This window comes from Argentina silus, assembly GCF_951799395.1.
Source record: "Argentina silus genome assembly, chromosome: 2".
Taxonomy (NCBI): domain Eukaryota; kingdom Metazoa; phylum Chordata; class Actinopteri; order Argentiniformes; family Argentinidae; genus Argentina; species Argentina silus.
Genome location: NC_139656.1, coordinates 30,465,824 through 30,491,209, shown reverse-complemented (window position 1 = coordinate 30,491,209; position 25,386 = coordinate 30,465,824). Strand labels below are relative to the sequence as shown.

Here is a 25,386-nt window from a genome sequence, read left to right as displayed (position 1 = left end):
CTGGGCAGCTAGAGGTGACCGTTCAAAAGTATTATGGCCTGGAGATTGAAGCTGTCTTGGAACCTGCTGGTCCGAGACCGGAGGATAGCAGAGAAAACAGGGCGTGACACTCAAGGGCGTTGACACTCAAGGTGAGGACTGATGTAACGTAGAGAGGAAAGTCAATGTGTGTTTTTTACCAGTTCCCTTCACAGATCTTATGAAACATTGTGTGTACCACAATTCAAAGACGAAACGACCACAAGTCACAAAGGAAACGTTTTTTAATCAATGCTCAGAATTTCACCATGAAAACCATATTTTATGTTCACAATCGGTGCATCACAGAGTGTGTGATCTTGTTTATTCAGCCTCTTTGGCCTGTGAAAAGAAAAAGAAAATAAGGACATGAATGAACCTCTTATGTATGATCACTTCAAAGAACACAATAGACTGTTTAGGGCAAGCAGTTCTTTGGCTCTGGGCTCAGCTTTGAGTTTAAGTTTGAGTGTCAGCTTGGATTGTATTAATCTGTTATTAACAGGAGGACCCTAATGCATTGTGCAATGCCAAAAAGAACGTTTTTACCCCCCCGAAGGATACGTTTCTCAGAGATGTCCAAGACAGTTGTGAATGGAAAAGTCAATATTGACCTCTATGTGGACACTGAACCTGAAATGGTGTGATCATATTTGGACGTGAGTCAGGTATTGGTTTGATAGCAGCTTTGTACCTTTCCAGAATCGCGGCCCTTAGCCCTGAGCTTGTTGACCTGGGACTCAGCGATGTCAGCACGCTCCTCAGCCTCCTCCATCTCATGCTGAACCTTACGCAACTTAGACATGTGGGTGTTGGCTTGTTCCTCCTGGGAGAGAAAGAGAAGTAGAGAATGAAAGAGGGAGACAATAACACTCAGCCTACAATGTTTGAAATGTTGTCAAAACAAATGAACCAAAATGATATTAGTTATATTGATTACTTAATTGTTTCTTATAGTGATGGTAATATAGAAGCAAAGGAAGCACTGTGTGTATTATTTCCTTAACATTTACTTGCAATGTACATTGTGGATACCAAATTTGGTCATGTATGTTGACTATGAACACAACCATGTGTCTTATATGCTGTAAGAATATTTGACTGTCAGTATGTGACTCACCGCTTCTTCAGACTGCCTCTTGTAAACCTTCACTTTAAGCTGCAGCTTGTCTACCAGGTCCTGAAGTCTGGTAACATTCTTCTTATCCTCCTCAGTCTGTGGGAGAAAGTCAATGCCCATACTTGAATTGCATTCAGGTTCCTGACTGTACCAGAATGTGTAAAGGTGTTTCTGTTTCTCTTACCTGGTAAGTGAGCTCCTTGACTCTGCGCTCATACTTGCGGACACCCTTGACTGCGTCTACACCCCTTCTCTGCTCGGCTTCCACCTCAGTCTCAAGCTCACGCACCTGTATGGAGGGAACACAGCCATGTGTTTAAGGTGGTGAAATCAGTCATGAGTTTTTGGAAAGAAGTAGAGGTTGATTCTTCTATGGTGTTATAGATAGATTGTGTGAACAAACGTTTATTGAATACATTAAGTTCTGCAAAATTACCCTGGACTCCAGTTTCTGGAGCTGTTTCTTGCCGCCCTTCATTGCCAGGTTCTCAGCCTCATCCAGACGGTGCTGCAGGTCCTTGACTGTGACCTCAAGGTTCTTCTTCATCCTCTCCAGATGAGAGCTGGTGTCCTGCTCCTTCTTCAGCTCCTCTGCCATCATGGCCGCCTGAAATGGTCGTGTGTGGAATCAATTAATTCAAAGATCTGTAAAGACCTATACTTTGGAGACAAATAACGTATATTGTATTGTTTGTTTTGAATATGGGGATTTACATCGGTGATGGCCTTCTTTGCCTTCTCCTCTGCGTTTCTGGACTCCTGCACAGTGTCGTCCACCTCTCCCTGCACTTGAACGAGGTCAGTCTCTAACTTCTTCTTAGAGTTCAGAAGGCTAGTGTTCTGTATGAGGAAACTCAATGATTAGTTGGAACTGTATTTCAAGAAAGCATACAAAAGTTACACTGTGGGTAAGATGAGACTGCCTAGAAATCACCTATACCTGGGAGTGAAGCAGTCCCACGCGCTCACTGGCATCCACCAGCTCCTGCTCAGCCACTTTGCGGCCTCTCTCTGTCTGCTCCAGAGCAATCCTAAGCTCCTCAATCTCAGCCACCATCAGACCGTTCCTGCGCTCCACCATGGCTGCCTGCTCCTTCAAATCTTCTGCTGCGCGAACAGCATCATCAAGGTGCAATTGGGCATCCTGGGATTCACAAAGACGTAGAGCATTAAAACTTGTTGTTTTTGGCCGAAAGGAAAATATCTGAAATATATAGTTGGGGGTAATGTTTACATTGACTGATTTCCCAGCCCCTTACCTTGAGCTGTCCCTGGACGTTCCTCAGCTGTTTCTGGGACTCGGCTGCCTGCCTGTTGGCGTGGCTCAGCTGGATCTCCATCTCGTTCAGGTCTCCCTCCATCTTCTTCTTCACCCTCAGGGCATCATTCCTGCTCCTCACCTCTGAGTCCAGGGTGCTCTGCATGGAATCAACCACCCTCTGGCTGTTCCTCTTGATCTGCTCCATCTCCTCATCCTTCTCTGCCAGCTTCCTGTCCACCTCACCCTTGATCTGGTTTAACTCTAGCTGCACACGCAGAATCTTGGACTCCTCGTGCTCCAGTGTACCCTGAACAAAACAAAATAGTAGTCGCGTTGATTGTGGGAGAGAGTAGTGGACCGGCACTTATTAAGTAAGGCTTGTCCTAGAAAGGGGCCTGCTATTGTATGCAAGGAAAATGTGGTAATGGCATAGGAGGACCAGATCTAAAAACAATTTTTATCTCAATGAGATTAACCTGAACAGTAAAGCTTAAATGAAAGGATGAGTATATGTTCCAAATGAACAGGATTAAACTGCATGAGTTCCTACCTCAGCCTCCTCCAGGGCAGTCTGGATCTCAGACTTCTCTGTCTCCACAGTCTTCTTGGCCTTCTCCAGCTCATGGATGCTCTTGCCAGTCTCCCCGATCTGCTCAGTCAAGTCAGAGATCTCCTCTGCAAACAGAAACACAGAAGTCATTCAGAACAGGGAGATTTTCTTTGAACTATGGAACACACTGGAGTTCATATTGAATTATGACAAGAATAAATGTAAATGTTTGTTCTGTCTGGCGAAGCTTAGGGTCTTAAAACGTTTTCGACAATTTGAACATTGTTCTGAAGAATCAGGTCACTACATACGTAGCTTGCTGAAATAAGACAGCACATCATGAGCCAAATAAAACTGCTGCTGCTGACTCACGTTGCAGGTTCTTGTTCTCTCTCTTCAGAGTCTCCAGTTGATCCAAAGCCTCCTCATAGGAGTTCTTCATTTTGAAGAGCTCCGTGCTCAGAGAACGAGCCTCCTTCTGAGCTCCTTCCAGCTCTGCCTGGCCCTCCTCAAACTTCTGTTTCCACTCTGCCAAGACCTAGGGAAATCCATGTGATTTTAATATTTCGCTTTCTTCTTTTATCTGTCTGTTAGCGAATTGATGGGGCTTTTGTAATAAGAAACATGATTTAACAAAACATCCTGTTTATCATTTCAATTTAAAGAGGTCGATATGGTGCTAGAATGAATACATTTGATTTATTTAGTTATTTCACACCTTGTCAAAGTTCCTCTGCTTCTTGTCGAGGTTGGCAGCAAGAGAATTGGCTCTCTCCACGTCAATCATGAGGTCCTCCACCTCTCCCTGCAGCCTCTGCTTGGTCTTCTCCAGAGAGGCACACTTTGAGTTGGTCGCCTCGATTGTCTCCTCTGCCTCCTGCAGACGCTGGGCCAGCTTCTTCCTGTTAGACAGATGAGGGATTTAAAGCTTCCCCTCTGAGGGATTGTGTCAGAGAATGTCTGCACATCTGGCTCTTACAGGTGATGGGAGAAACAGTATACAGTAACTCATATGTGGTGTTCTGATGATGAAGTGAAATTAAGAAGCCCTGCTCAGGAGCTTCTACATTTCTGCTTCTACATTCTGGTTTCCTTTCGTTGCCAACCAGTAGCAAACAGTGGGATAGACTGTTTTTGCTGTTATGTGTGACTCACTTGGCTTCTTTGAAATATATATCTGGGAAATAATTCCATTTTTATTTAGGTTTAAATAGAATGAAAAAATCATTTTGTAATAAATGTCCCCTTTAAATTCTTTGATTAAAATGTGTGAACTCATCCTAATATAATAATATATATATGCCATTTAGCTGACGCTTTTATCCAAAGCGACTTACATTGCAGTGAGTGAATACATTTCAGTATATATGGTCCCAGCAGGAATCAAACCCACAACCTAAGCGTTGTTCGTGCCATGTTCTACCAACTGAGCCACAGAGGACGCCAGAATTAACAGAACAGAAATGAAATACCCCCCAACCGTGGTGAATAAGGGGGTTGGGTGTGACTCACTTGGCTTCCTCCAGCTCCTCAGTGCGCTGGATGGCATCAGTCTCGTACTTGGTCCTCCACTGAGCCACCTCACTGTTGGCCTTGGACATGCCGCGTTGCAGCTCTGCCTTGGCCTCCTGCTCCTCCTCAAACTGCTCCCTCAGGAGGTCACAGTCATGGCGGGCAGACTGGACACCGTGGGCCAGTGCGTTCTTAGCCTAGGGAGAGAAATAGAAGAGGTGACGGGGGATAGGGAGAAGAGAGGTGAGAGGGAGTAGGAGGTGTAGAGAAGGTGTAAGAGCATTATTGAACAAGAAAAAGACAAAGAGAGAGACATGTGGAGAGACTAAATATTACAGTTAGAAGTCACTGGGTGGCATAATCACAGTCAACATGAAGCTGTAGTTCAAAACCTTGTGGTTGGTGGAGTCATTTTTGAGTTCCTTACCTTGACCTCCTCCTCAACATGTCTCTTCAGCTCCTCAATCTGCTGGGTGAAGGCCTGTTTGCCTCTGGTCAGCTGGGACACCAAGGCCTCCTTCTCCTCAAGCTGGCGACCAAACTCACCTGTGAGGAACAGAGCATCTTGTTAAGCGGGTCTCTGTTCGCTAAGTTCTAATGGTTAATGTTCATTGTTGTCACTGTCAGTTGTATTTCTGAGCTTTTTGGGTATCAAGTTTGATTCATGGTCAGTTATGTGTTTTTAAGGTTAAGGGTAGGATTTGGGGTTGGTAAGCTGGTCCTAGAGGAATTTCTACAGTATCTGGAGTATCATTGGTACCGTTCTCAGTCAGGAGTCTGGCCCTCTGTCCGCTCATGTCATTGACCTGGCGCACATTCTCTTCATTCTTAGTCTTGATCTCGCTCAGCTGATCCTCAAGAGTACGGCACATCTTCTCCAGATTGCCCTGGTAGTGAAACATAAACCATTATTACTTCACATCATTTTCTTGAGCCAAGCTATGAATGCCAAGCTTTCCATTTCTAACTTGTATTTGAATTGGCCCCCACAAACACAGCTCCATCCAAACATTGCTACTGACCTTAGCCTTGGCGACGGCCTCCATGTTGCTGGAGAGGTCATCTATCTCCATCTTGTACTCGCTCTTCTCCTTCTCCAGCTTCTGCTTGACGCGCTGCAGGTTGTCGATCTGCTCCCCGAGCTCTGCCACGCTGTCTGCTTGCTTCTTCCTCAGAGCGGAGGCTGTGGCCTCATGCTGCAGGGTGGACTCCTCTAGGTCGCGTCTCAGTTTCTGAAACTCTGCCTCACGCTTCTTGTTCATCTCTATCTGAGAAGCGGTAGCACCTCCGGCCTCCTCCAGCCTCTCACTGATCTCCTCAAGTTCCCTGGAGAGATCGGCCCTCTGCTTCTCCACCTTAGCCCTGGCAGCGCGCTCAGCCTCAATCTCTTCCTCCAGCTCCTCAATACGGGCCTACAATAGGGAGACACAAACAGAGAGATGAAATCTACAACACAGTCAAAGCAAAGGATCTCACAAAATAATAGTAAACAAATGATTATTTTAATATTAAGATGTGTTTATCCAAAGCAACTTACAGTTAACATACAGAATGTACTGTATGGTGTTTAAGCATCATTCTTAAACCAACTGAACCATTGCAAACCAGGACAGTGCTAATAGGAGAATGAATAGATCACTGTTTCTTATAGCGATCCTGACAGTTTTAACTGTAGTGTAGTTAGACACTATACAGACAACTATGCCATCTGATGGTCCTGTTCTCTACCTGGAGTTCCTTGATCTTCTTCTGCATCTGAGCACCCAGAGACTGTTCATCCTCAATCTTGCTGAGAAGCTGAGCGGTCTCAAAGTCCTTCCTAAAGAACACAAACACATCGATTGCAGTTTCTATTGGAAATGGAAAGTCTATTGTACTGTTCACTTTGGTTTATAGTAAAGACATCTGTTCAGATTTGTTTATTTTCTAATTCAATAGAAACTTTTTTTCGTTTTGTTTCAACACAATGATGATTCTGACTATTGCAACAATGTAAAGAAAAATGAATGTTCAATTAATATCAAATACAACTTTGTTGTCATTTGTTTGTGTTTACTTCTTGATCTTCTCGTCAGACTGCTGCTTGTCGTTCTCCAGGTCCATTATGGACTCCTGGGCCAGTTTCAGATCTCCCTCCAGCTTTCTCTTGGATCTCTCTAGGTCCATACGGAGCTTCTTCTCTTGCTCCAGAGAACCCTCAAGCTAGAAGATAAACACACATATTTGTAATCAAAATCTAAATAATGAACAACAATGTTGTTGATAAAGTAAACAAGATTAATAAAGTAATGCCTTTGAGAGTATAAGCCAGGGTGCAGGTTCATGATGACTGCCTCAAACTAAATGAATAACTTTGGCTAATAATTCCCACCTTGTATGTGACTGTTTCATGTTCTTGTGTATTTTAACTTGGAATGGAAAACAATTAGCTTTACTCTTCTATTACAATCCTGGTTGACACTAGCACAGCTTTATTTGCATTGCCCACTCACATCGTCCACTTGCTGTTCCAGCTTGGTCTTCGCCTTGGTCAGAGTGTTGACTTTGTCCTCCTCTGCCTGCAGGTCGTCCAGTGTCTGCTGGTGGGCCTCTTGGAGGGCTTTCTTCTCCTTAGTGAGCTTTGCAACAGCCTCATCCTGAGACGCCATTTCCTCAGTCAGGTTTTTCACCTGAACACAGACACAACAGAAATGGTCTTTTGTCACTTCACCTCACAAAGGGAAATGCATTTTATATTGCATATAATGTAGCTTGCAAATGTTAGCATGTACTAAAAGTGATCCTCTAGATGGCAGTGTATACCATGAATTCATATCAGATATAGAATGAAGAGTCCAGAATATGCTATGAATGTGGGGAGTACTGAACTCTGCTACGATTTCATGTCTTCTCATTCCAGGACCAACATCACTTGGATTTAGTTTTTGTTTTGCTATGGTTGGATTCATTGATTGTTTCACATTAACAGTTTGATCAGATTGTAGTTTGTATGTGTTATATGAGACCTTGTTTTCAGTGGCGTGTTTCTCCTTCTCCACTTTGGCCAGAGTTAGCTCCAGGTCATCAATGTCTTTCTTCAACTCAGAACACTCATCCTCCAGCTTCCTCTTCTTGGCTGTCAACTCAGCATTGATCTCCTCCTCATCTTCCAGCCTCTCGGTCGTCTCTTTGAGTTTGGCCTCCAGCTGGATCTTGCTCTTGATGAGCCCCTCACACCTCTCCTCAGCGTCGTTCAGACACTCTCCTTCCTGGTTTCAGAAGGGAAGAAAAAGCAAAACGCTTCAAAACTCAATGTGTATGTAAATATGAACTGATTCTAGTCCAAGAGAACACAGCAAATCAATACAAATCCATGAAAAATGCAAACTTGGGGACAAAAGTGTGTGTGTGTGTGTGTGTGTGTGTGTGTGTGTGTGTGTGTGTGTGTGTGTCAGTGTGTGTTGCCCTTGTGAGGCTGGTCGCTCACTCACAGATGCAACTTGGAGGGCAAGGTCATTCTTCTCCTGCAGCAGGGATACCATCTTCTCCTCCAGCTCCTTCTTACGGGCCTCTGCCTTGGTCAGGGCAATTTTGCACTTTTCAAAGTCCTCCTTCATGTTGGCCAGCTCCTTCTCCGTCTCAGCACTCTGCAGCAGGGGCTTGATCTTGTAGTAGACCTTCATCCATGGCCAATGTTTGACATTCATGAATGAGCGGACGTTGTACTGGATGGTGTAGACGGACTCTCTGGTTGACAAGAGGAAGGCAATTGTGGCAAAGTGAGTTTTATGCTTTTGAAAGGCTCAATGATATAATAAGTAGTGCTAGAGAGATTATCTCCCATCCCATACCTCCTCTCCATCATCTTGGAGAACTCCCTCCTCATCAGGTATCCACGGCAGAGAGCTTGAGTCATGGTTACCAGAGTTGCCAGCTTCTCATCTCGCATCTCCTCCAAGACCCCCAGCAGACCAGCTTTGAAGAACACCTGAGTACAGATAAACAAGCATGTCCAATGGAGGAGTTAGACACAGTAACGTAGGAAGGAGCAGAATAGAAAGGGTAGGAAGAGGCAGAATAGAAAATCAAAGGGAGGTTCAACACCACTATACTTGGATGTCACAGGAAAAGCATTGAAATGCATGTAAAGAGAAATTAAGAGGTGAGGTTTTGAATGGATATCTTACATTAAAGAGATGGTATGTGATCATCACGATTTTGTGTGTATTTTTTTAACCTCTCATTTTGGGCACAGATGGTCAATTTATAGTTTGTGCAACTCTAATCTATGAACTGAATCACTGTTTTATCTCATTCAGCCACGGCATCACTAGTTTTACACCGCCAATATTTTTGAAGCAGCAGTACTTTTACTTTCACGTTCAGCTAGCGGTGTTTTAGAACTGTAGGCTGAAATGACACCAATGATCCTGTAGCATCTCTTTGATGTTTCAGTCCTGTTATGAGGTCACATCTGCTGACCTTGGTGTGTCCAAACTTGTACTCATCGTGAGGCACATCAATCGACCCAAGCAGCTTCTCAGAAGCCTTCTTGTTGTCCATGAACTGACCCTCAGGGATGACACCGGCATTCAGTACTTTGTACCTGTATGGGGAGAATTGTTAAATATGTTAGTTTGAAAGCTCTTGCTTATGTTGTCAAGGAAGGGCTGTGTGTGTGTGTGTGTGTGTGTGTGTGTGTGTGTGTGTGTGTGTGTGTGTGTGTGTGTGTGTGTGTGTGTGTGTGTGTGTGTGTGTGTGTGTATGTTCTGTACCTCTGCTTGAAGTCAGCATAGAGGATTCTGCTGGGGAAGCCCTTTCTGCAGATCCTGATACCTTCCAGTACACCGTTACACCTCAGCTGGTGGATAACCAGGAAGTTCTCCATCAGACCTGGAAAACACAAAATGCATCTTAACCCCTACATAAACCTGTTATAGGATTTATATTTTTAAAAATTCTCTCTGTGTTGTACCTGGAGTCTTTGACTCGTTGGGGATCAGGCAGCGCACAAAGTGAGGGTGGGTGCTCCTCAAGTTGGTCATCAGTTTGCCCAAGTTCTCCTGTGAGGCGTGACAAACCATAGTGTTCTCACAAATAATTCAGACTTAATTTACACTTTCAAAAGACATTACGTTTCAACAGATACTCAACAGGCAGTCAGGACTATCAAAAGCTCACCCTGAACTGGGAGGACACAGTCTGCATGGAACCTCCCTTCTTCTTGCCTCCCTTCTTTGTGGTGTCTTTTTCAAGGAAATAATTTGAGTAAATAAAAGAGTGTTAGAAATTATAGAAATCTCTGATTAACTTCAAGTTGTATCTGCTGCAGTAATTAACTCTAAAGCCAGACGAACACTGTCCAATTTTCACAAATGCAGACGATTCCAAACGATGAGAGGATCTCAAACTGCAAGACAAATTATCCACGCCATGCTGTGTTGATGCAATGTATGCTGCACGTGTAGACCTGATTGTAGCCCTCACACTGGGCGATGCGACCGTGCCCCCTCTCACCCTTGCCTTCAATGCTTTTTCATTGCCAAGACAATGGTAGAAATGGCGCTGGCCACGTAATAGTAAAATATTTTGTCTCTATAGCCGTAGTCTATGTCTTATTCACAGAGTAAAAGACTTAAAAACATGAGGATAATTTGGACAGTTGTAGCTATGTAGCTATTCTTTTAAGTATTATATTGTAATGTGGCAAGCAATGTAAAGTCTCATTCACACTGAGTTAATTGTGTGAGTTCAAATGTCAGAATTCAAATGGATCTTCTCTTCATGTTGTTGACCAACTCACACTGTGCGAGTCAAAGTTCACAGCAGATGACGTGCGTTTACGTGAACATTTAGTCATGAGAACGTGGCTCTTGGCAAATTTGTGGCTGAAACCGTGTAGTATCTGTCCGGCTTAATGCTAATCATCATCCTAATGCTTAGTTATTAACATGATGCTTATGTTACCTTCAGCTGCAGGAGGAGGATAAATGACAGACAGCAGTTTGACTGAAGACTTCTGGTAGAGCTGCACCACAGAGTCGTTCAGGGGGTCCTTGTTCTTGTCCAGCCAGCCAGTGATGTTGTAGTCCACAGTGCCAGCGTAGTGCACCAGGGAGAAGTGGGCCTCAGCCTTGCCCTTGGCAGGCTTGGGCTTCTCAAATGCCTTGGTTTTGCCAAGATGCTGGTCGTTCAGCTTGTTCTTGAAGGTTGTGTCTGAAGCCTTGGGGAACATGCACTCCTCTTCAAGGATGGAGAAGATGCCCAATGGCTGTGCAAAAAGACATTTTAATTAAATTAGCATGTTCATATTTTCATGTTTTTTACTTCAATAGTCACCTTTATATGATGATATGCATATCGTGGAAGCAAATTAAGCAAGTACTAACATATTGAGTTACTAACAGTAAGATGCGTTGTACCACAATGAGGACATCTTACAGTAGTCTCAAACACCTACCTCTATTAAGTGTGCTTTTGACACCCATCTTTAAATGGTATAATCCTGGTATAAACAGGCTGCTTACCTTCTCAATAAGCTCAATGCAGGCAGCCAAGTCCATGCCGAAGTCAATGAACGCCCAGATGATTCCCTCCTTCTTGTACTCCTCTTGCTCCAGGACGAACATGGTGTGGTTGAAGAACTGTTGCAGTTTCTCATTGGTGAAGTTAATACACAGCTGCTCCATGCTGTTGTACTGTTGATGGAATTTCAAAAGAATAAAGGAATCTTTTCGTCATACATGGCTGTAATCTTTCATAATCGCAACTTGTGTTCTTGTCCTGACATCATACTCACATCAAAGATCTCAAAACCGGCAATGTCGAGCACACCAATATAGAACTGCCTTGGCTGCTTGGTGTCCAACATTTCATTGATACGGACGACCATCCACAAGAACATCCTTTCATAGATGGACTTAGCCAAAGCCATCACGGAATTATTCACCTATAAACAATTATACCTCGAGTTAATACATGAGATATTGACCATGTGCAGTCGAGGTGATGCAGGTGGACGGTGGTATGCATATTAGAGAGGTTTTTAGGGCTCAAGGATTAGGGCACTGAATCAGAGAAAATATAGGCAAGTGTTGTGACTGCATAAACTTGGGGGAGAGGGAGGGGATTTTATTTGATACTGGTGTTGACTGATTTGGGAAATTGTGTTTTATGATTTCTTATCGTTGTTGAACCACAGCGTGGCACTTTTCACTCAAGCACTATAAAACCAATACAAATCAAAAGATTGTTCACAACATGGCAGAGAAGTATGTCATGAATTAAAGAATGATACATGAATGCCTTACCTGGGCTACTGTCTGTCCCTTGGTCACATACTCATTGCCAACTTTCACTCTGGGGTAGCACAGAGCTTTAAGCATGTCGGCTGAGTTCAGGCCCAGGAGGTAAGCGATTTTATCAGCCACTGGAAAGAGAAGGAGCAACAACAGACTCAAGGACAGAGCCATATTATTTAAACTTTATTTAGGCAGGGGTTAAGGCTAACACTAACCCTAACCCTAACCCTAACCCTAACCCTAACCCTAACCCTAACCCTTTATTTAGGCAGGGGTTAAGGCTGACCCTAACCCTACTGAGAGCGAGATCTCTTTTTCAGAGCAGCCCTGCTTACAAACATGGAACAATCACATGTACATTCAGAATGACAAACATGATACAGTTTATTTATGACAAATAAATTACAACAACAATTTACACGCTAGCATGTTCTATGTGTTTTATCAGTGAAACTGAAATCTATGTATCTGAAATAACTGTTTTTAATTTGAATCAATCTACATATTTCCATTATTTCAAATAATTGGTAGAGGGTCTACATATTCTGTCTGGCCAGAGTGAACAGCTATTCTGATGTAAGGTTTCATGAGGAACAAATTCTAAATGTTCTTTTTTCCATGTTTGGGGCAAGAGGTGGAACTCACCCTCTGTGCCGTCTGGCTCGGCCTGCTCCTCACGCTGCTTCTGCTTGAAATGCATGTTGCCGTGATGCATGACAGCGCCTGTCAGCTTGAAGATGTACACTTTATCCTCAGCGGTGAAGCCCAGGATGTCAATGGCTTCCTGAAACAGAGGGAATTCACGTTAGAGAGGAAGAAAACAGTGAGGAATTGAAGACAAACTCACTCTGTCAGAGTACGGCTCTGGAGGCTCCAAATCTAGCAGAATGGATGGAAATGTCAGACATCTCTATTCCTTTAGTAGAGTAGCAGCACAATAGGATTTTAACAATGTTACACAGGGGGCCTTTGAGGATGTACCCATATAAGAGGATTCATTAACACTGGATACTCCAAAACAAATCATTGATACAAATAAAAACCCTTTGCGCGACTCACATCTGTGGCGACCAGCTCTACCGTGTCGTCGATGCTGGCCACAGTGATCTGCCCCTGGCTGATCATGGGGAAATCATAGGGGTTGGTGGTGATGAGTGTCATTTCTGTGGAGACCAGAGAACAAAGTTGTCCATTAAATCAAATGCATGTAGATATATGGACCACTTGTACTTAATACATATGCTCAATAGCCAGTGGATTGCTTTACCTATTCCCCCCGCCAGGCACATTTCATCAACTCAACCAAAGTCCAATTCTAATACCCTCTCTGACTCTACTTAGTGCAGCAGCTACTCTATGAGTATTTCACTTTCACAGCAGGGTGCTGGTTTTCCCTGCTCTCTGCTTTGGCGTACCGACTATCTCAGGTTTGTGGTTGGTCATCATCTGGTAGAAGATGTGGTAACCCCTCTCATCAGGAAGCTGGAAGGCCACCCTGGACTTCTCCAGCAGATCTGATAGAGAGAACAGGACAGAGATGAGTATTTTGCAACAAAAAATGTGTAGAAGAAGTATGGAGAAATGACTAATACCAACTTACAGGTCTCAATGTCAGCACTAGCCAGTTTGCCGGACGTAGCGAAGTGAATCCTGATGAATTTACCCTACAATAGAGCGGGGTGGTTAGAAATCAGTCAACAAAAAAACTACAACTGCCAAAGTGTATTCCCTCATACTTACAAAGCGAGATGAGTTGTCGTTCCTCACAGTCTTGGCATTACCGTAAGCCTCCAGCAGGGGGTTAGCTGCAATGATCTGATCCTCAAGAGACCCCTGAATGAGACAAAATCGCTGAAGTGTGAGTAACTGAAAATCTCTTTTAATTTGTCTTTCGACAAAAGACCTGTTCCTTTGAGCTGAGAAAATGGCAATAATGAGATATAGACCTTAAATAAGAAAAATGTAAGAAAAATTATAATCAGAAATGTGATTGGCTCCCACCGTGAAGCCCATGGTTCCACTCAGCTGACTCTGAGCCCACTGGTTCCCAACATCACATATACCCAACCCTAATCCTCTGTCAAACTACTTTTGATATGTAGGACTACAGTATGGAAAACATGACTATAATAATAGAGTAAAGTTTAGGCGTTTCCTATCATTTATCATTCACCTCAATTTACTCTAAATTGTGACATCAGCACAACTTACCTGTATTTTACCAGCGGTGGCAGGTGCTTCCTTCTTTGCGCCTCCAGCCACAGCAATGGTGGCAAAGTACTGGATGACACGCTTGGTGTTGACAGTCTTTCCTGCACCGGATTCTCCACTGGTTTATAGACAGAGAAAGAGGGGTTTAGGGTTCGGATCATATCAGCATTCATTAAGCAAGAAAAGAAAATGGCATTGCTTTAACTTGTTTCATAACCTAACACATATTCTCATTCAGTTACTCGTTATTGTCTTCATGACCCAACATACTGCAAAAGGAACACTTTTTGAAAAGTAAGATGTTAGTAAACAACTTACGTAATCAGGACGGACTGATTCTCTCTATCTGCAAGCAAAGAAACATTGTTCATACTCATTCATTGGATTTTGGTACATTATTGCATTCAAGACATCATCATAAAGTATCTCATCTATCCATCTATCCATCCATGAGAGCTCGTACCAGTCAGCATGAACTGATAGGCGTTGTCAGAGACAGAGAAGATATGGGGTGGAGCCTCCATACGCTTCTTCCCTCTGTAGGCGTTCACACATGACTGGTCGTACACGGGGAGCCACTTGTAGGGGTTCACCGTGGCACAGAAGAGCCCAGAGTAGGTCTGGATGAATTGGATCAAATATGGGAATTAGCCTAATCAGATGAGCTGGAATGTGGAAGTTTAGGTGTCTTTGAATGTACTGACATGCCTATTTTTTTTATTCATTGCGTTTGCTTATGTGTGCTAGGTTTCTTGTGTTGACTGATGTGTATGTATCTCTTACGTAGATCATCCATGCTGCGTAACGCTCTTTGAGGTTATACAGCACAGAGGCTTCATTCAGGTAGGTCATCATGGCCATGTCCTCAATCTTGTCATACTTTGGGGGGTTCATTTGCAAGACATCATCTTCTTTGAAGTCTTTAGTCTGAAACAGTGGGATATTTAGATAATACTCAAATCAACACTATATGGATAACTTTTCACTGATAAACAAATAGAATATTTTTCATGATTTGTTGTTACAAGCATAATCCATGCAATTGATTTATTTGAATTACAGTACACCTGCTATGCTATCCTCCACTCTACTTGAGTATTAAAGGTCAAATCAAAGATTCCATTTGTTCTAAATAATATTTTTGATAACTATGTGTGTTGAAAGGTTTATCCTGCTTATGGAAGCTGCAGTTTGGTTATATGTTATAGGCTTACCTCCTGAGTGTCCGTAACTTTCACAGAAATTTTTGCCCCATCCCTGGCAACAATTGTACCCTTGAGGTACAGCTCCTTGACATCAGTCACATAGCAGGCGTTCTTTGCATCAAAGGGGGCGCTTTGAGCTTCAATCCTCTCCCTCTCTGGCTTACGAAGGTATATGGCAGCTGCGCCATAAATGGCCATCTCCGCATCCGTACTCATGGTGGCGGCTCACTAGGAAATAAAGAATAAAAAACAAACATGTTTGAGTCTGTACTAACCTCTCCCCAGTCAAAAGAGTTAGAGGCAGTATATTTAACAGAATGTTTTCTAATAATGTGAATACTCAAACCATGTCTCACCTTCTTTTCTCCACCCAGGTGAAATCGTATCTTTGAGGTGACCCAAGGTCCTACAAACAAAGTCAGCTAAAAAGCAAACAAAGACATTTAAAGAAGAATTATTTTAAGGGTGAATACAGGGTTACATACAGTTATCTCTGGACACTGTATGTCACTTGTGTTTCACTGGGACACTGAAGCATTTCTTCTTCACAAAGTATCGATTCTCAGGCATTATTTGAGATTGGTTTTTTTGTACATATTAGCTTCACCATTTAGAAATAACAACACTTTTTATACATAGTCCCCCGATTTCTTGACCACCGTTTTGGACTGTTTTGGATAATTGTTGATGTTCAGTGGGCCTCATTTACCAACATTTTCCTGAATTAATTGTATAAGCCCTATTGTATAATTCAAAACTGAAACCACTGTCAGGCCTTGTTGTATAATTCAAAACTGAAACCACTGTCAGGCCCTACTGTATTATTCAAAACTGAAACTGTCAATTTCAAGCTCAATGACGAGTTTTTGCAAACTTTAACCTGACCAGCCTGTTTTTGAGTATAACTGGTGGTTTGCACCTTGTAGTGGAGCCTCTGTAGTTTGACTGGTGAAGTCTTCTGTGGATGGTAGTCTCTGACACATACACGCTTACCTCCTGGAGAGGTATTACCTCCTGTTCCTGATCAGTGGGAAAGTTGTTTTGGGGTTTTTCTTAATCATGATGAGCATTTTTCAGTCATCCACTGTCAAAGTCTTCCAGACACGAATAGCAGACTCCAAAGGCAAACGCAAACAAATTATGTGACAGAACACACCTGACTAACCTGAAACACTTGTCAAGCGAATTTTCCAAATACTTTTGGTGCCATGAAATAGGTGGACTATGTTGTCATTTCTAAATGGTGAAACAAATATGTACACAAATAGCATCAAATAAAATCTGAGACTCTATACTCTAACCTCATACTTTTGGAGTATAAAGCCAAAAAGGTAATTTTGACAAGAAAAGTTTTAAGATTGCATCTTTCAATGTCCACTTGGTATAAACATGCCCACTTTCTTTCAAAGTATGTGGAGTAAAACATATTTAGAATTATCTATTACAATTTAAAAACAATGGCACTTTACTGTCAAATAGCATGCAGGACTTGCAGTAGAGCTAATCAAGTGGAATGTAAAAACATTCAGAACAACTCTCACTATGCAACAGATACGGATCTCATAGACAAGTGAAATCATGTAAGGAGGTGGAGAGTCTTACCACAGAGGTTGAATCTGCCTGTGGATGTTGTGGTCTCAGACCCCTTATATCTGGTTCCAGAGTGCTACCCAAGCAGAAGTTAATTATGGACCACACGGCTAGAGGAGATGGATTGGAGGAGAGACATAGCTGTTTCCTTATGCCCTTTTTTGATTTTCCTATGTGATATTCATCTCTTAAAGCCAAGTCCAGCCAACTCCAATGGCTCTGATTTCAGTTGCACACAAAATCCTGGCTTTTTTGTCACAGTCATGGCAGGAATAAGAAAACTGAGATCAACCGGTTATTGCCAGATGTTAATGAGCAACGTTGTGATGAAAGCTCTTTCTCTGGGAAATAAATCCAAGCAATCCAGACTCAGGACAGATCCTTGTATTTTCAGATAAAGGTCAGCGGACAGGACAATAATATAGATTTTTTACATTTTGGTGATGCTAATTTCATCTGCCTTGGTCCAAATGTGACTACAAGTTTTAGCTGGAATGACCCTTTAATAAAATGTTGCTTCTCTTGCATATTTATTATTATTATAAATCTTTCCACTGCTACTCCTCCTTGAACTTTGAAGGTATAAATACCAATCCAACTTTACAACGTGCAGAGAGGTCTTACCGAAGTTGATATATCTTTTGGTTTTTAATAATTGTTAAGACTTTTTTTACTAAAGTGCAAATATTAACAAGGTCTATGAAAACCAAAATATTACATGTTTCCCCAAAAACTCCCACCTGCATGATGGAGTGTTGAGTTAGGTCAGCATTCTGTGAGCTCCATTGTTGCTGCAGGTGCCATGGAGCTTTCAGAACTCTTCAATAAAAGGGAGTGGCTCCTGGACCGTGCCAGAGCTTTTATATCTGAGGTATATGGAAGGCCAAGAGGCTGGTATCGTCTCATTTAAACACACTTTTGGATTCACCCGGCAAAAACAGTGAGTAGTGCTAGAGAAGTACAGAACAGAGGAAAACTGAAAACACATGTGTCTGACATTCAAACAAAAACAATTGTTTTATTTTTCTTGAGAAAGGATATTCACTCACGTTCTCAGTGAGGCATATTCCTCATTGTAGCCTATTATTCCCAACTATTTCATATTCACAACACATCATTATTCCAGAGGCGGACATCAACTAATGATTGGCTCCAAAGTATCAACCTGTCCTGCACAACAGACAGTTGTACTGTGTATGTAAATTAATTTATTTCTTTTAAATTTTGCCATCTTTGATCTCCTTGATGTTCCTGTATGTTGATCATGCTGCTCCAAAGTCCAATTAAACGTATAAAGTGAGAAACAGTAAACCATTCTACAGTGTATAATATTCACACCATACATAAGTGGTGGCAGATGCTTCAATCTCTAGTGTATAATATCCACGTCTTACATAATATAAGAATAATAACTAACAGGAAAATATTTCATTTCTGTAGCCCCTCTCACAAACGTACGCATGGTCAGAAGTTTGCGTGGAGCTGAGCACATGTGTTGGGGTCTATTTAGTGCACAATGGTTATAAATGAGGCCCCAGAGGCCCAGAAGAGAACAGAAGGGAACAGCTGGAGAGACCCCTGTATTGTATTATCATAGCTGCTGCTGCTTTTGTTGACACCAGGAGGGGTATATGGTCCAAAGCCACAGCCTGCTAACCTGGGCATCTATATTGGCCAGCCTAGCTCTGCAAGGGGTTCAGTATCTCCCATCAAATGTGTACTAAACCAGAGGGGGGAGCTGAAGGGCAGTGGAGAAGGGAACTGTGGGAACTGTGGTTGACAATCAGGAGGAGCAAACCAGCAAGGCTGCTACTGTGTGTGCTCTTCCCATCTCGGCAGCCAAAGCTAATTGTTGTCAGCTTTTTGAATGATTGTGTAGACGCCAATTATTTTGTAAAGCCTCATTCTTGAAGCTATGCCACTGTAAGGGCTCAGAGCAAATGCACTTGGCTTGTTTATGTGTAGAGAGCATTGGCACTATGCAGACATTCAAATGGGAAATCTGCCATTAACATTATTTCTCTGACAGTGCGTTCCAATCAGGCAGTTACGCCGGCCACTGCACAGGATATTCAGCCATTCTGACCTGCAAGCTGGGCGTAACCGTAGGGAACAGGTGTATTCAGCCATTCTGACCTGCAATCTGGGCGTAACCGTAGGCAGCAACAGGTGTGCCCTATAGAGGAAATGAGAAAGCTGAGCGAGGATTGCGGGAACCTTTAAAAATAAGTTGTTATATTTTCATTGTGGTGTGCATTGTTTGTAGCTATTTGTGAAGTCTGTGTAGCATCTAACTTAAAATGTTGTAGTTACTTAGCATAAATGTCTGCCAAAGAGTCTCTTTTGTGTGGGTGACTGAAACACATAACATGGCTTAACCATTTCGGGTAAGTATTTTAAACTGACCTTGGAACAGTTTTGAAGGAATATGTGCACACTTGACAGCCAGCTGGAGGGCCTGTACACCTGACTACAAGGACCTCAACTGACTCAAAACCAAGGATCAACTCTAAATACATGTCACTTGTGTTTCAGTTTGATGATTCTGCAGGGCATTCAGAACTAATACATTGTTCACATATTTTAAAAGCCACTGTGGTCGAGGGCATTTGGCCCGCATCAGCATTTTGTAACATGATTAAACCATTAAAATGCCCCCACCGTAAAAATCTAATTTGGGATGTGAAATGTCACAAGCAGTGGCAGGGCTCCATTTGGGATTGCTATTTGACCATCGGTCATAAAGATGACAATCAAGACAGATCTGTTGCCATTTGAGCTGTGCACCAGGGAATATGGCCATTTATGGATCAGCCCTTATACGGCAAATATGTGGCTAACTATATTTTTAGATTTTAGGGTTAAGACAGGACAAGTAAATTACACACAACATGTTTAATACCAGAGGCCATGCCCGACACAACCCCGAAACTCAAAGCTAAGGCTTGGGGTTCGTTGGAGCTGCTGCTGTTGGGGTACGGGGTCTTGGGGGTGCAGGAAAGATATCCAGTCCAACCCCTTCTACTTAACAGGTTTGACCTAGCACACTTGGAATATTATAAATCATGTAAATCAACTGAAACATTTAAAGTTTCCCTTCTTGTCTATCCATGAATGTCTTAAATACAGTACAAGGTTGTTCATTAGTTTAATTGCTTCATGATTATGTACATGATCTCTATGAGGCAGCTGTTGTCTCTGGTTTAACACTGTGGATACTACAGGTTTCATTAAAGAAGTCATGAAAGGAGCCTCAGCTATTTAGTCTTGCAATTCAGCCCACCAACATGACCATGTCTTGAGGAACTAAGTTGCTCAAGACATTGCACTGTTTAAATTATTTTTATTGAATGTTTTACTTTTAGTATGTGTTATCTGTTGTGCCTGGGCACTTTATCTGTCTCACCGTGGGAGAGTGAGAAACGTCCTCTCGATTCCTTTGTATGTCTTGACATGTGAAGAATTGACAATAAAGCCACTTTGACTTTGACTTTGAACTAGAACCCCTACCTGTCATAATAACAGTAAACCTTATTTAGAGATCATATCAAAAGCGTAGTATGTAATAGGCTGTGAAATTGAAGTGATGATGACTTGTTGGATCCAAATTAAATTCTGCTGCAAAGCATTGCCTTGGCTTCTCTGTAAGCTGTCTAGGAAAACTTGGCTGGCCACCTGGCATTGCCTGGCACCACCGCCTCTACGAGGATGCAGTGGTCGTGCTGTTCAGTCATGGCTTTTCACTGTCTGCTGTCAGGACTGCAGAGGTCCGCCGTAGACTGAAGACCCATCTCTTCAGGCTACACCTTGACTGTCCCTCCTAATGACCGCTTTACCCCCCACTACCCCTCTGTACAGTTCCTCTACTGTTAATAATCATACAAAATAAAATTAAGAATAATCCTTCCTCCTTCTAGCATTGTGACTGCCAATGGCACTTGGTCCTAGCATAGATTTTTGCTAATGATGACTGATGATTCACTTATTATAGACAAATGTACTTGTTGTAAGTCGTTTGGATAAATGCGTCTGCTAAATGTCTAAAATGTAAATGTAAATGTAATAGCTGTGATTATGTGTGCCTTATAGCCTTACTATGACTTTGTAGCTTACTTCCCTGTCTGTAGTTTATCAGTTAAAATACATATTTTATAATCACCCCCTCACTTATTTACATGATGGTAATTAACTAAAACTATGAAATGTACACTTAATATTTTAATAGTAGCTGTAGCGGCATTCTAACTTCAAATAAGACGTTGGTAAAACCAGGTGAGTCTTTTGAGACACACATCCAATGTAAATCCAATTAATGAATAATGCCTCACCTGCTCCCACACCAAACATGTTGCCATGAGGAATGCATCCTATACCCAGCATGCCACACCTGAATAGACCCACCCCCACCCACCTGTAACTCTCACCTGAATGGATCCATCCCCACCCACCGATAACTCTCACCTGAATGGACCCATCCCCACCCACCTGTAACTCTCACCTGAATGGACCCATCCCCACCCACCTGTAACTCTCACCTGAATGGACCCATCCCCACCCACCTGTAACTCTCACCTGAATGGACCCACCCCCACTCACCTGTAACACTCACCTGAATGGACCCACCCTCATCCACCTGCAACTCTCAAAATTGAGGCCAGATGGGTTAGATGGATGATTCTAATCCGGACCATAAACCATACATACCAAACGACCATAAATGACCAGAATAATGAGTCATGAACAATGCTTTTGGAACCTCCCCTTAGATTTTGTCCTTCAATGGTTTTTGAGAAGGAAGCAAGTAGAGGATGGAGGAGAGGACATGAGGAGTCGTGTTGCTAAATATTGAGAAAGGGCCCTAGAGTACAGTGGTGATGTGATGGCGGGAGAGGTGGATGTGAGGAGATGGACAGCAGAGTTTTGTTTGTGTTGTAAACTGCTGAGCAGACGGGAGCGGAGTCAGAGGAGCACGGTGTTACAGTAGGATATGAACGCATGTATGAGTCGATCAGCATCAGAGAAGGAGAGCCACCTTATGTCATTGTTTTATTATTATTATATTGTATTGCATTGTTGATTGTTGCATTGTTGATTGTTTGATTGTTGTTTCCTGCATTGTTGAGGAGCAGCAGATGTAGATTTGAGTGTCGTCTGCATCGAGGTGGTAGCTAAGACCATGACTAGCAAGAATGTGGCCAAGTACATGTGGAGCATGTAAATACTAACCTTGTCCCCAGGCTATTGTGCATATAATCCTAGAATAACCGCTCAAACCTGTCCTTAATGGTAGTGAATTTACAGAGGAAAGTATATGTCATTTTTTGATTTGAAGCAAATCACACGACTGCTAGGCGTGGCCCCGAATCAGAAATGTGTGGAACTTGGGGGGGGGGGGAAGTGCTGTGAGAGATGGTTGATGCGAGGTAATGCCAATGGATATAAGACCTGCAGTTTGTCTGGCCTTTCTATTGGGTAAACAAAGGCCAGGTTTGATGTGTGGCTCCACTAGACCTTCCCTGGCATTTGGGCAGAAGCATCTGGGGACAAGATTATGTCAATACAGAACAGCAGAGGATGAAGGACAGAGCCTTGTGGGACACCATAGAGAACAGTGGATGGGGCCAACAGAACACTGTTGATGGTGACAAACTGTTTGACAGTTGATGAGGTATGTGAAAACGTGTTCTTTATTTGAAGGAGAAGACAAACTACTTCTTACTTTTAGCTATTTATTTATATGTCAAAATTCTAGGCTTGTACAAGGACCACTTTTGGCGAAGAAAATCACAGTCAGCAAGCTGTTAATCTGTAACCAACCCTCCAAAAATGGATGCATTCAAACAGTCAAACAAAGCATTTACAGTAAACAAAATGATTGTGATTGGCTATTTGGTTGGGGAGGAACCGTGGTTTAGACTTGGCTCCATCCCTTGTTGTTCACAGGCTGGTCACACGATTCGTCCCATCTGTGGAGTCAGCACCCTGTTAGAGATAAGATACCTACTCTGGTATGTCCTCCCTAGCCTGGTACTTTTCCACTATAGCTCTTTGTGTAAGCGTGTGTTGCAACATCTTTCTTGATGACCTGGCTTAACCTCTCCATGTATTAATCCAACGTACTATGGGACTAATGCTTGATTCATCTCTCATTTATCAACAGGCCACCACATTAGTAAATTTAGCGCACTGCAGTAATGTATTTTTATTATAGCAATAATAAACTGTTTTTATAAAAATAATTTCTAACAGGTATGATTTGAACCAGGACAGGGCCAGGCCGGAGAGACCAGCGAGGCTCTCCAGCCATTCCAGCAGGATGGTGTGAAGGGGAGTTTAGTTATGGGCCTGTAGCTGGTCAGAGCATCTGTGTCTAGGCCTGGTTAGACAGGAGTGAGGGAGTCCAGGCATCCCTTCCCGCCATGGTGGATTCTATTCATAGCTGGCTCATAATGTCTGAAGACTCCGCTATGTGTGTTGCATGGTGGACATACTTTATGTGGCTGTTTAATGGCTTATGATTAAATACATGCTGACAAAGTGCTAAAGCCTTAAGTCAGTGCAACTTGAACTGGATGGCATGAACTTAGGGAATGTTTAATGTTTCCACTCCAGTCAGCGCATCTGTGCATTTAAAAAGAAAAAATAGAAATAGATTGATGAAAGTTAGCAATCCTCTCCAATGGTCGATTTGAGGAGAGAAGCATTGTTTATACCGAAAATGATTGTATTTCTCTAATGTCTGAAATATTGGATAAATTACAAGTTAATGTATGGGATGTGTCAGACTGGTCGCTAGCTAATGTTGACACGTCTGTACACACAATAATAAAAATAAAACTATGAAATTGCTGTAACTGAGCAAGTCGCCCGCATAGTAGTGGACAAACGACTCAATCAGAAGGAGTGGTGGTGGTTATTTCAGTGCTATGTGTGGTCTAGGCTAAGACGACCATGCTACAGTAGGTCAGTGGTAAATCAATTAAACTGTCAGCTTTTATTTGAGGGTATTTGTATCATTTATTACCAGAACATGTCGATACCCTACATCTCTAACCCTAACCCTAACTGCATGCTAGAATTATAGACATGTTATTATGGCAGTTAACAACATATCTATAATTCTAACATGCAGTTAAAGGTGTCAAGATGTTTTGCTATGATACAAATACCCTGCAAAAATATGAGTGAACAAATGAAACTGTCATTGAGTATATTTGAAGTATTTTTGCAGTCTACATATTTTTAAGGGTGCTTTAAAAGCCAAGAGTTATCACCAACAGCATGAGTTTAACAATATGGTCAAAATTATGTGCTGCTCATCAACGATGTTTTTAGATTTTCAGATTCACTGACACCACAGACTGTGGAACAGAGAGAAAGTCTGCTGTTTGCAACAACTTGACGTCTGTTTCATTAAACCATTACCAAGATATGCAGTTGGGCTCAGCTCAACGGCTGGGTTTGCTGTGGTGGAGTGAGTGTAACCGAGTTGAGATGGTAAAACTCACTCCTCAAGTTCAAATATCCCCACCCGCGATGTCAAATTGCTAGATTTTTTATAGTGTAGCTGGTTTACATCGGGGATTTGAGGAGACGGTCACGTGTATTGGCAAGTCACAAATCAACGGAAACATTTAAAGTGTCCCTTCTTGTCTATCCATGAATGTCTTAAATACAGTATGTGGTTGTTCATTAGTTTAATTGCTGCATGATTATGTACATGATCTCTATGAAGCAGCTGTTGTCTCTAGTTTAACACTGTGAATACCACAGATTTCAAAGAAGTCATGAAAGGACCCTAACCCAACAACGGGACCATATCTTGACCACATGTTTAGAGATCAAAAGTGTAGTATATAATAGGCTGTGAAATTGAAGTGATGATTACTTGTCGGATCCAAATTAAATTATACTACAAAGCATTGCCTTGGCTGTCTAGAAGTAGTTTCTAATACTGAGTGACATGTGGTTTTGACTGGGACTGTCTGCCTTCTCCCCAGGCACCCCTTCCTGCCACTGTGGATTCTATTTATAGCCGGCTCATAAACGTCTGGAGCCTCTGCTGTTTTGCATGGTGGGCATACTAGAAATCTGAGATCAGACATTTTTATATGGTATTTAAAAGGCTTATAAATAAATACGTAATGACAAAAGGCATAAGTGCCTTAAGTCAGTGCAACTTGAAGCCATTGGTAACTGTGAGTAAGTGTAACATTACTGAATATATGAATATAAATTAAATAAATTATGAGTATGACTTTGTCACCAACTTTGAAAAGAAGGTTGATAAAATTAGTAGCTCTTTCCCTCTACCGCTCGCCAACACTGCTACCTCTCCTCCCAAACCCACTGCGCTACACCCGGTCTCTGGTTTATCAGCTTTTTCCCTCCTCTCCCCTGATGATATTCTGAAACTGGTCACCTCCAAGCAGGCAACCACCTGCCCCCTCGATCCTATCCCCTCCCCCTTTCTCCAGTCCATCTCTAAAGACCTCCTTTCATTCCTTACCACCTTAATCAATTCCTCTCTATCCACAGGATCTGTCCTAGCTGCCTTTAAGACAACCAGAGTCAAGCCTCCTCTCAACAAACCAACTCTTGACCCGTCTGCTGTCCATAACTACAGACCGGTATCCCTT

At 42.5% G+C, this 25,386-nt stretch overlaps 1 protein-coding gene across 1 annotated transcript; it reads right to left on the bottom strand.

Moving 5' to 3' along the window:
* Nucleotides 1–342: 342 nt before the first annotated feature.
* Nucleotides 343–15,571, bottom strand: LOC310815205 (myosin heavy chain, fast skeletal muscle-like; the record flags this gene model as incomplete). Its single annotated transcript, XM_083684899.1, has 40 exons — nt 15,514–15,571; nt 15,167–15,385; nt 14,736–14,879; nt 14,416–14,572; nt 14,271–14,298; nt 13,953–14,070; nt 13,482–13,574; nt 13,342–13,405; nt 13,157–13,255; nt 12,801–12,904; nt 12,387–12,525; nt 11,751–11,869; nt 11,240–11,389; nt 10,968–11,138; nt 10,408–10,711; nt 9,622–9,686; nt 9,416–9,503; nt 9,216–9,333; nt 8,923–9,046; nt 8,292–8,428; nt 7,932–8,187; nt 7,467–7,709; nt 6,954–7,130; nt 6,518–6,663; nt 6,190–6,280; nt 5,484–5,873; nt 5,222–5,348; nt 4,889–5,007; nt 4,462–4,658; nt 3,668–3,851; nt 3,322–3,487; nt 2,950–3,074; nt 2,398–2,706; nt 2,079–2,282; nt 1,853–1,978; nt 1,575–1,745; nt 1,323–1,427; nt 1,139–1,234; nt 713–844; nt 343–360 (listed from the first exon to the last, which is right to left on the bottom strand). Exons 2-40 carry the CDS (start codon nt 15,371–15,373, stop codon nt 343–345), a joined length of 5,811 nt encoding a protein of 1,936 aa, XP_083541025.1. The 5' UTR covers nt 15,374–15,385; nt 15,514–15,571.
* Between the last annotated feature and the right edge of the window lie 9,815 nt (nt 15,572–25,386).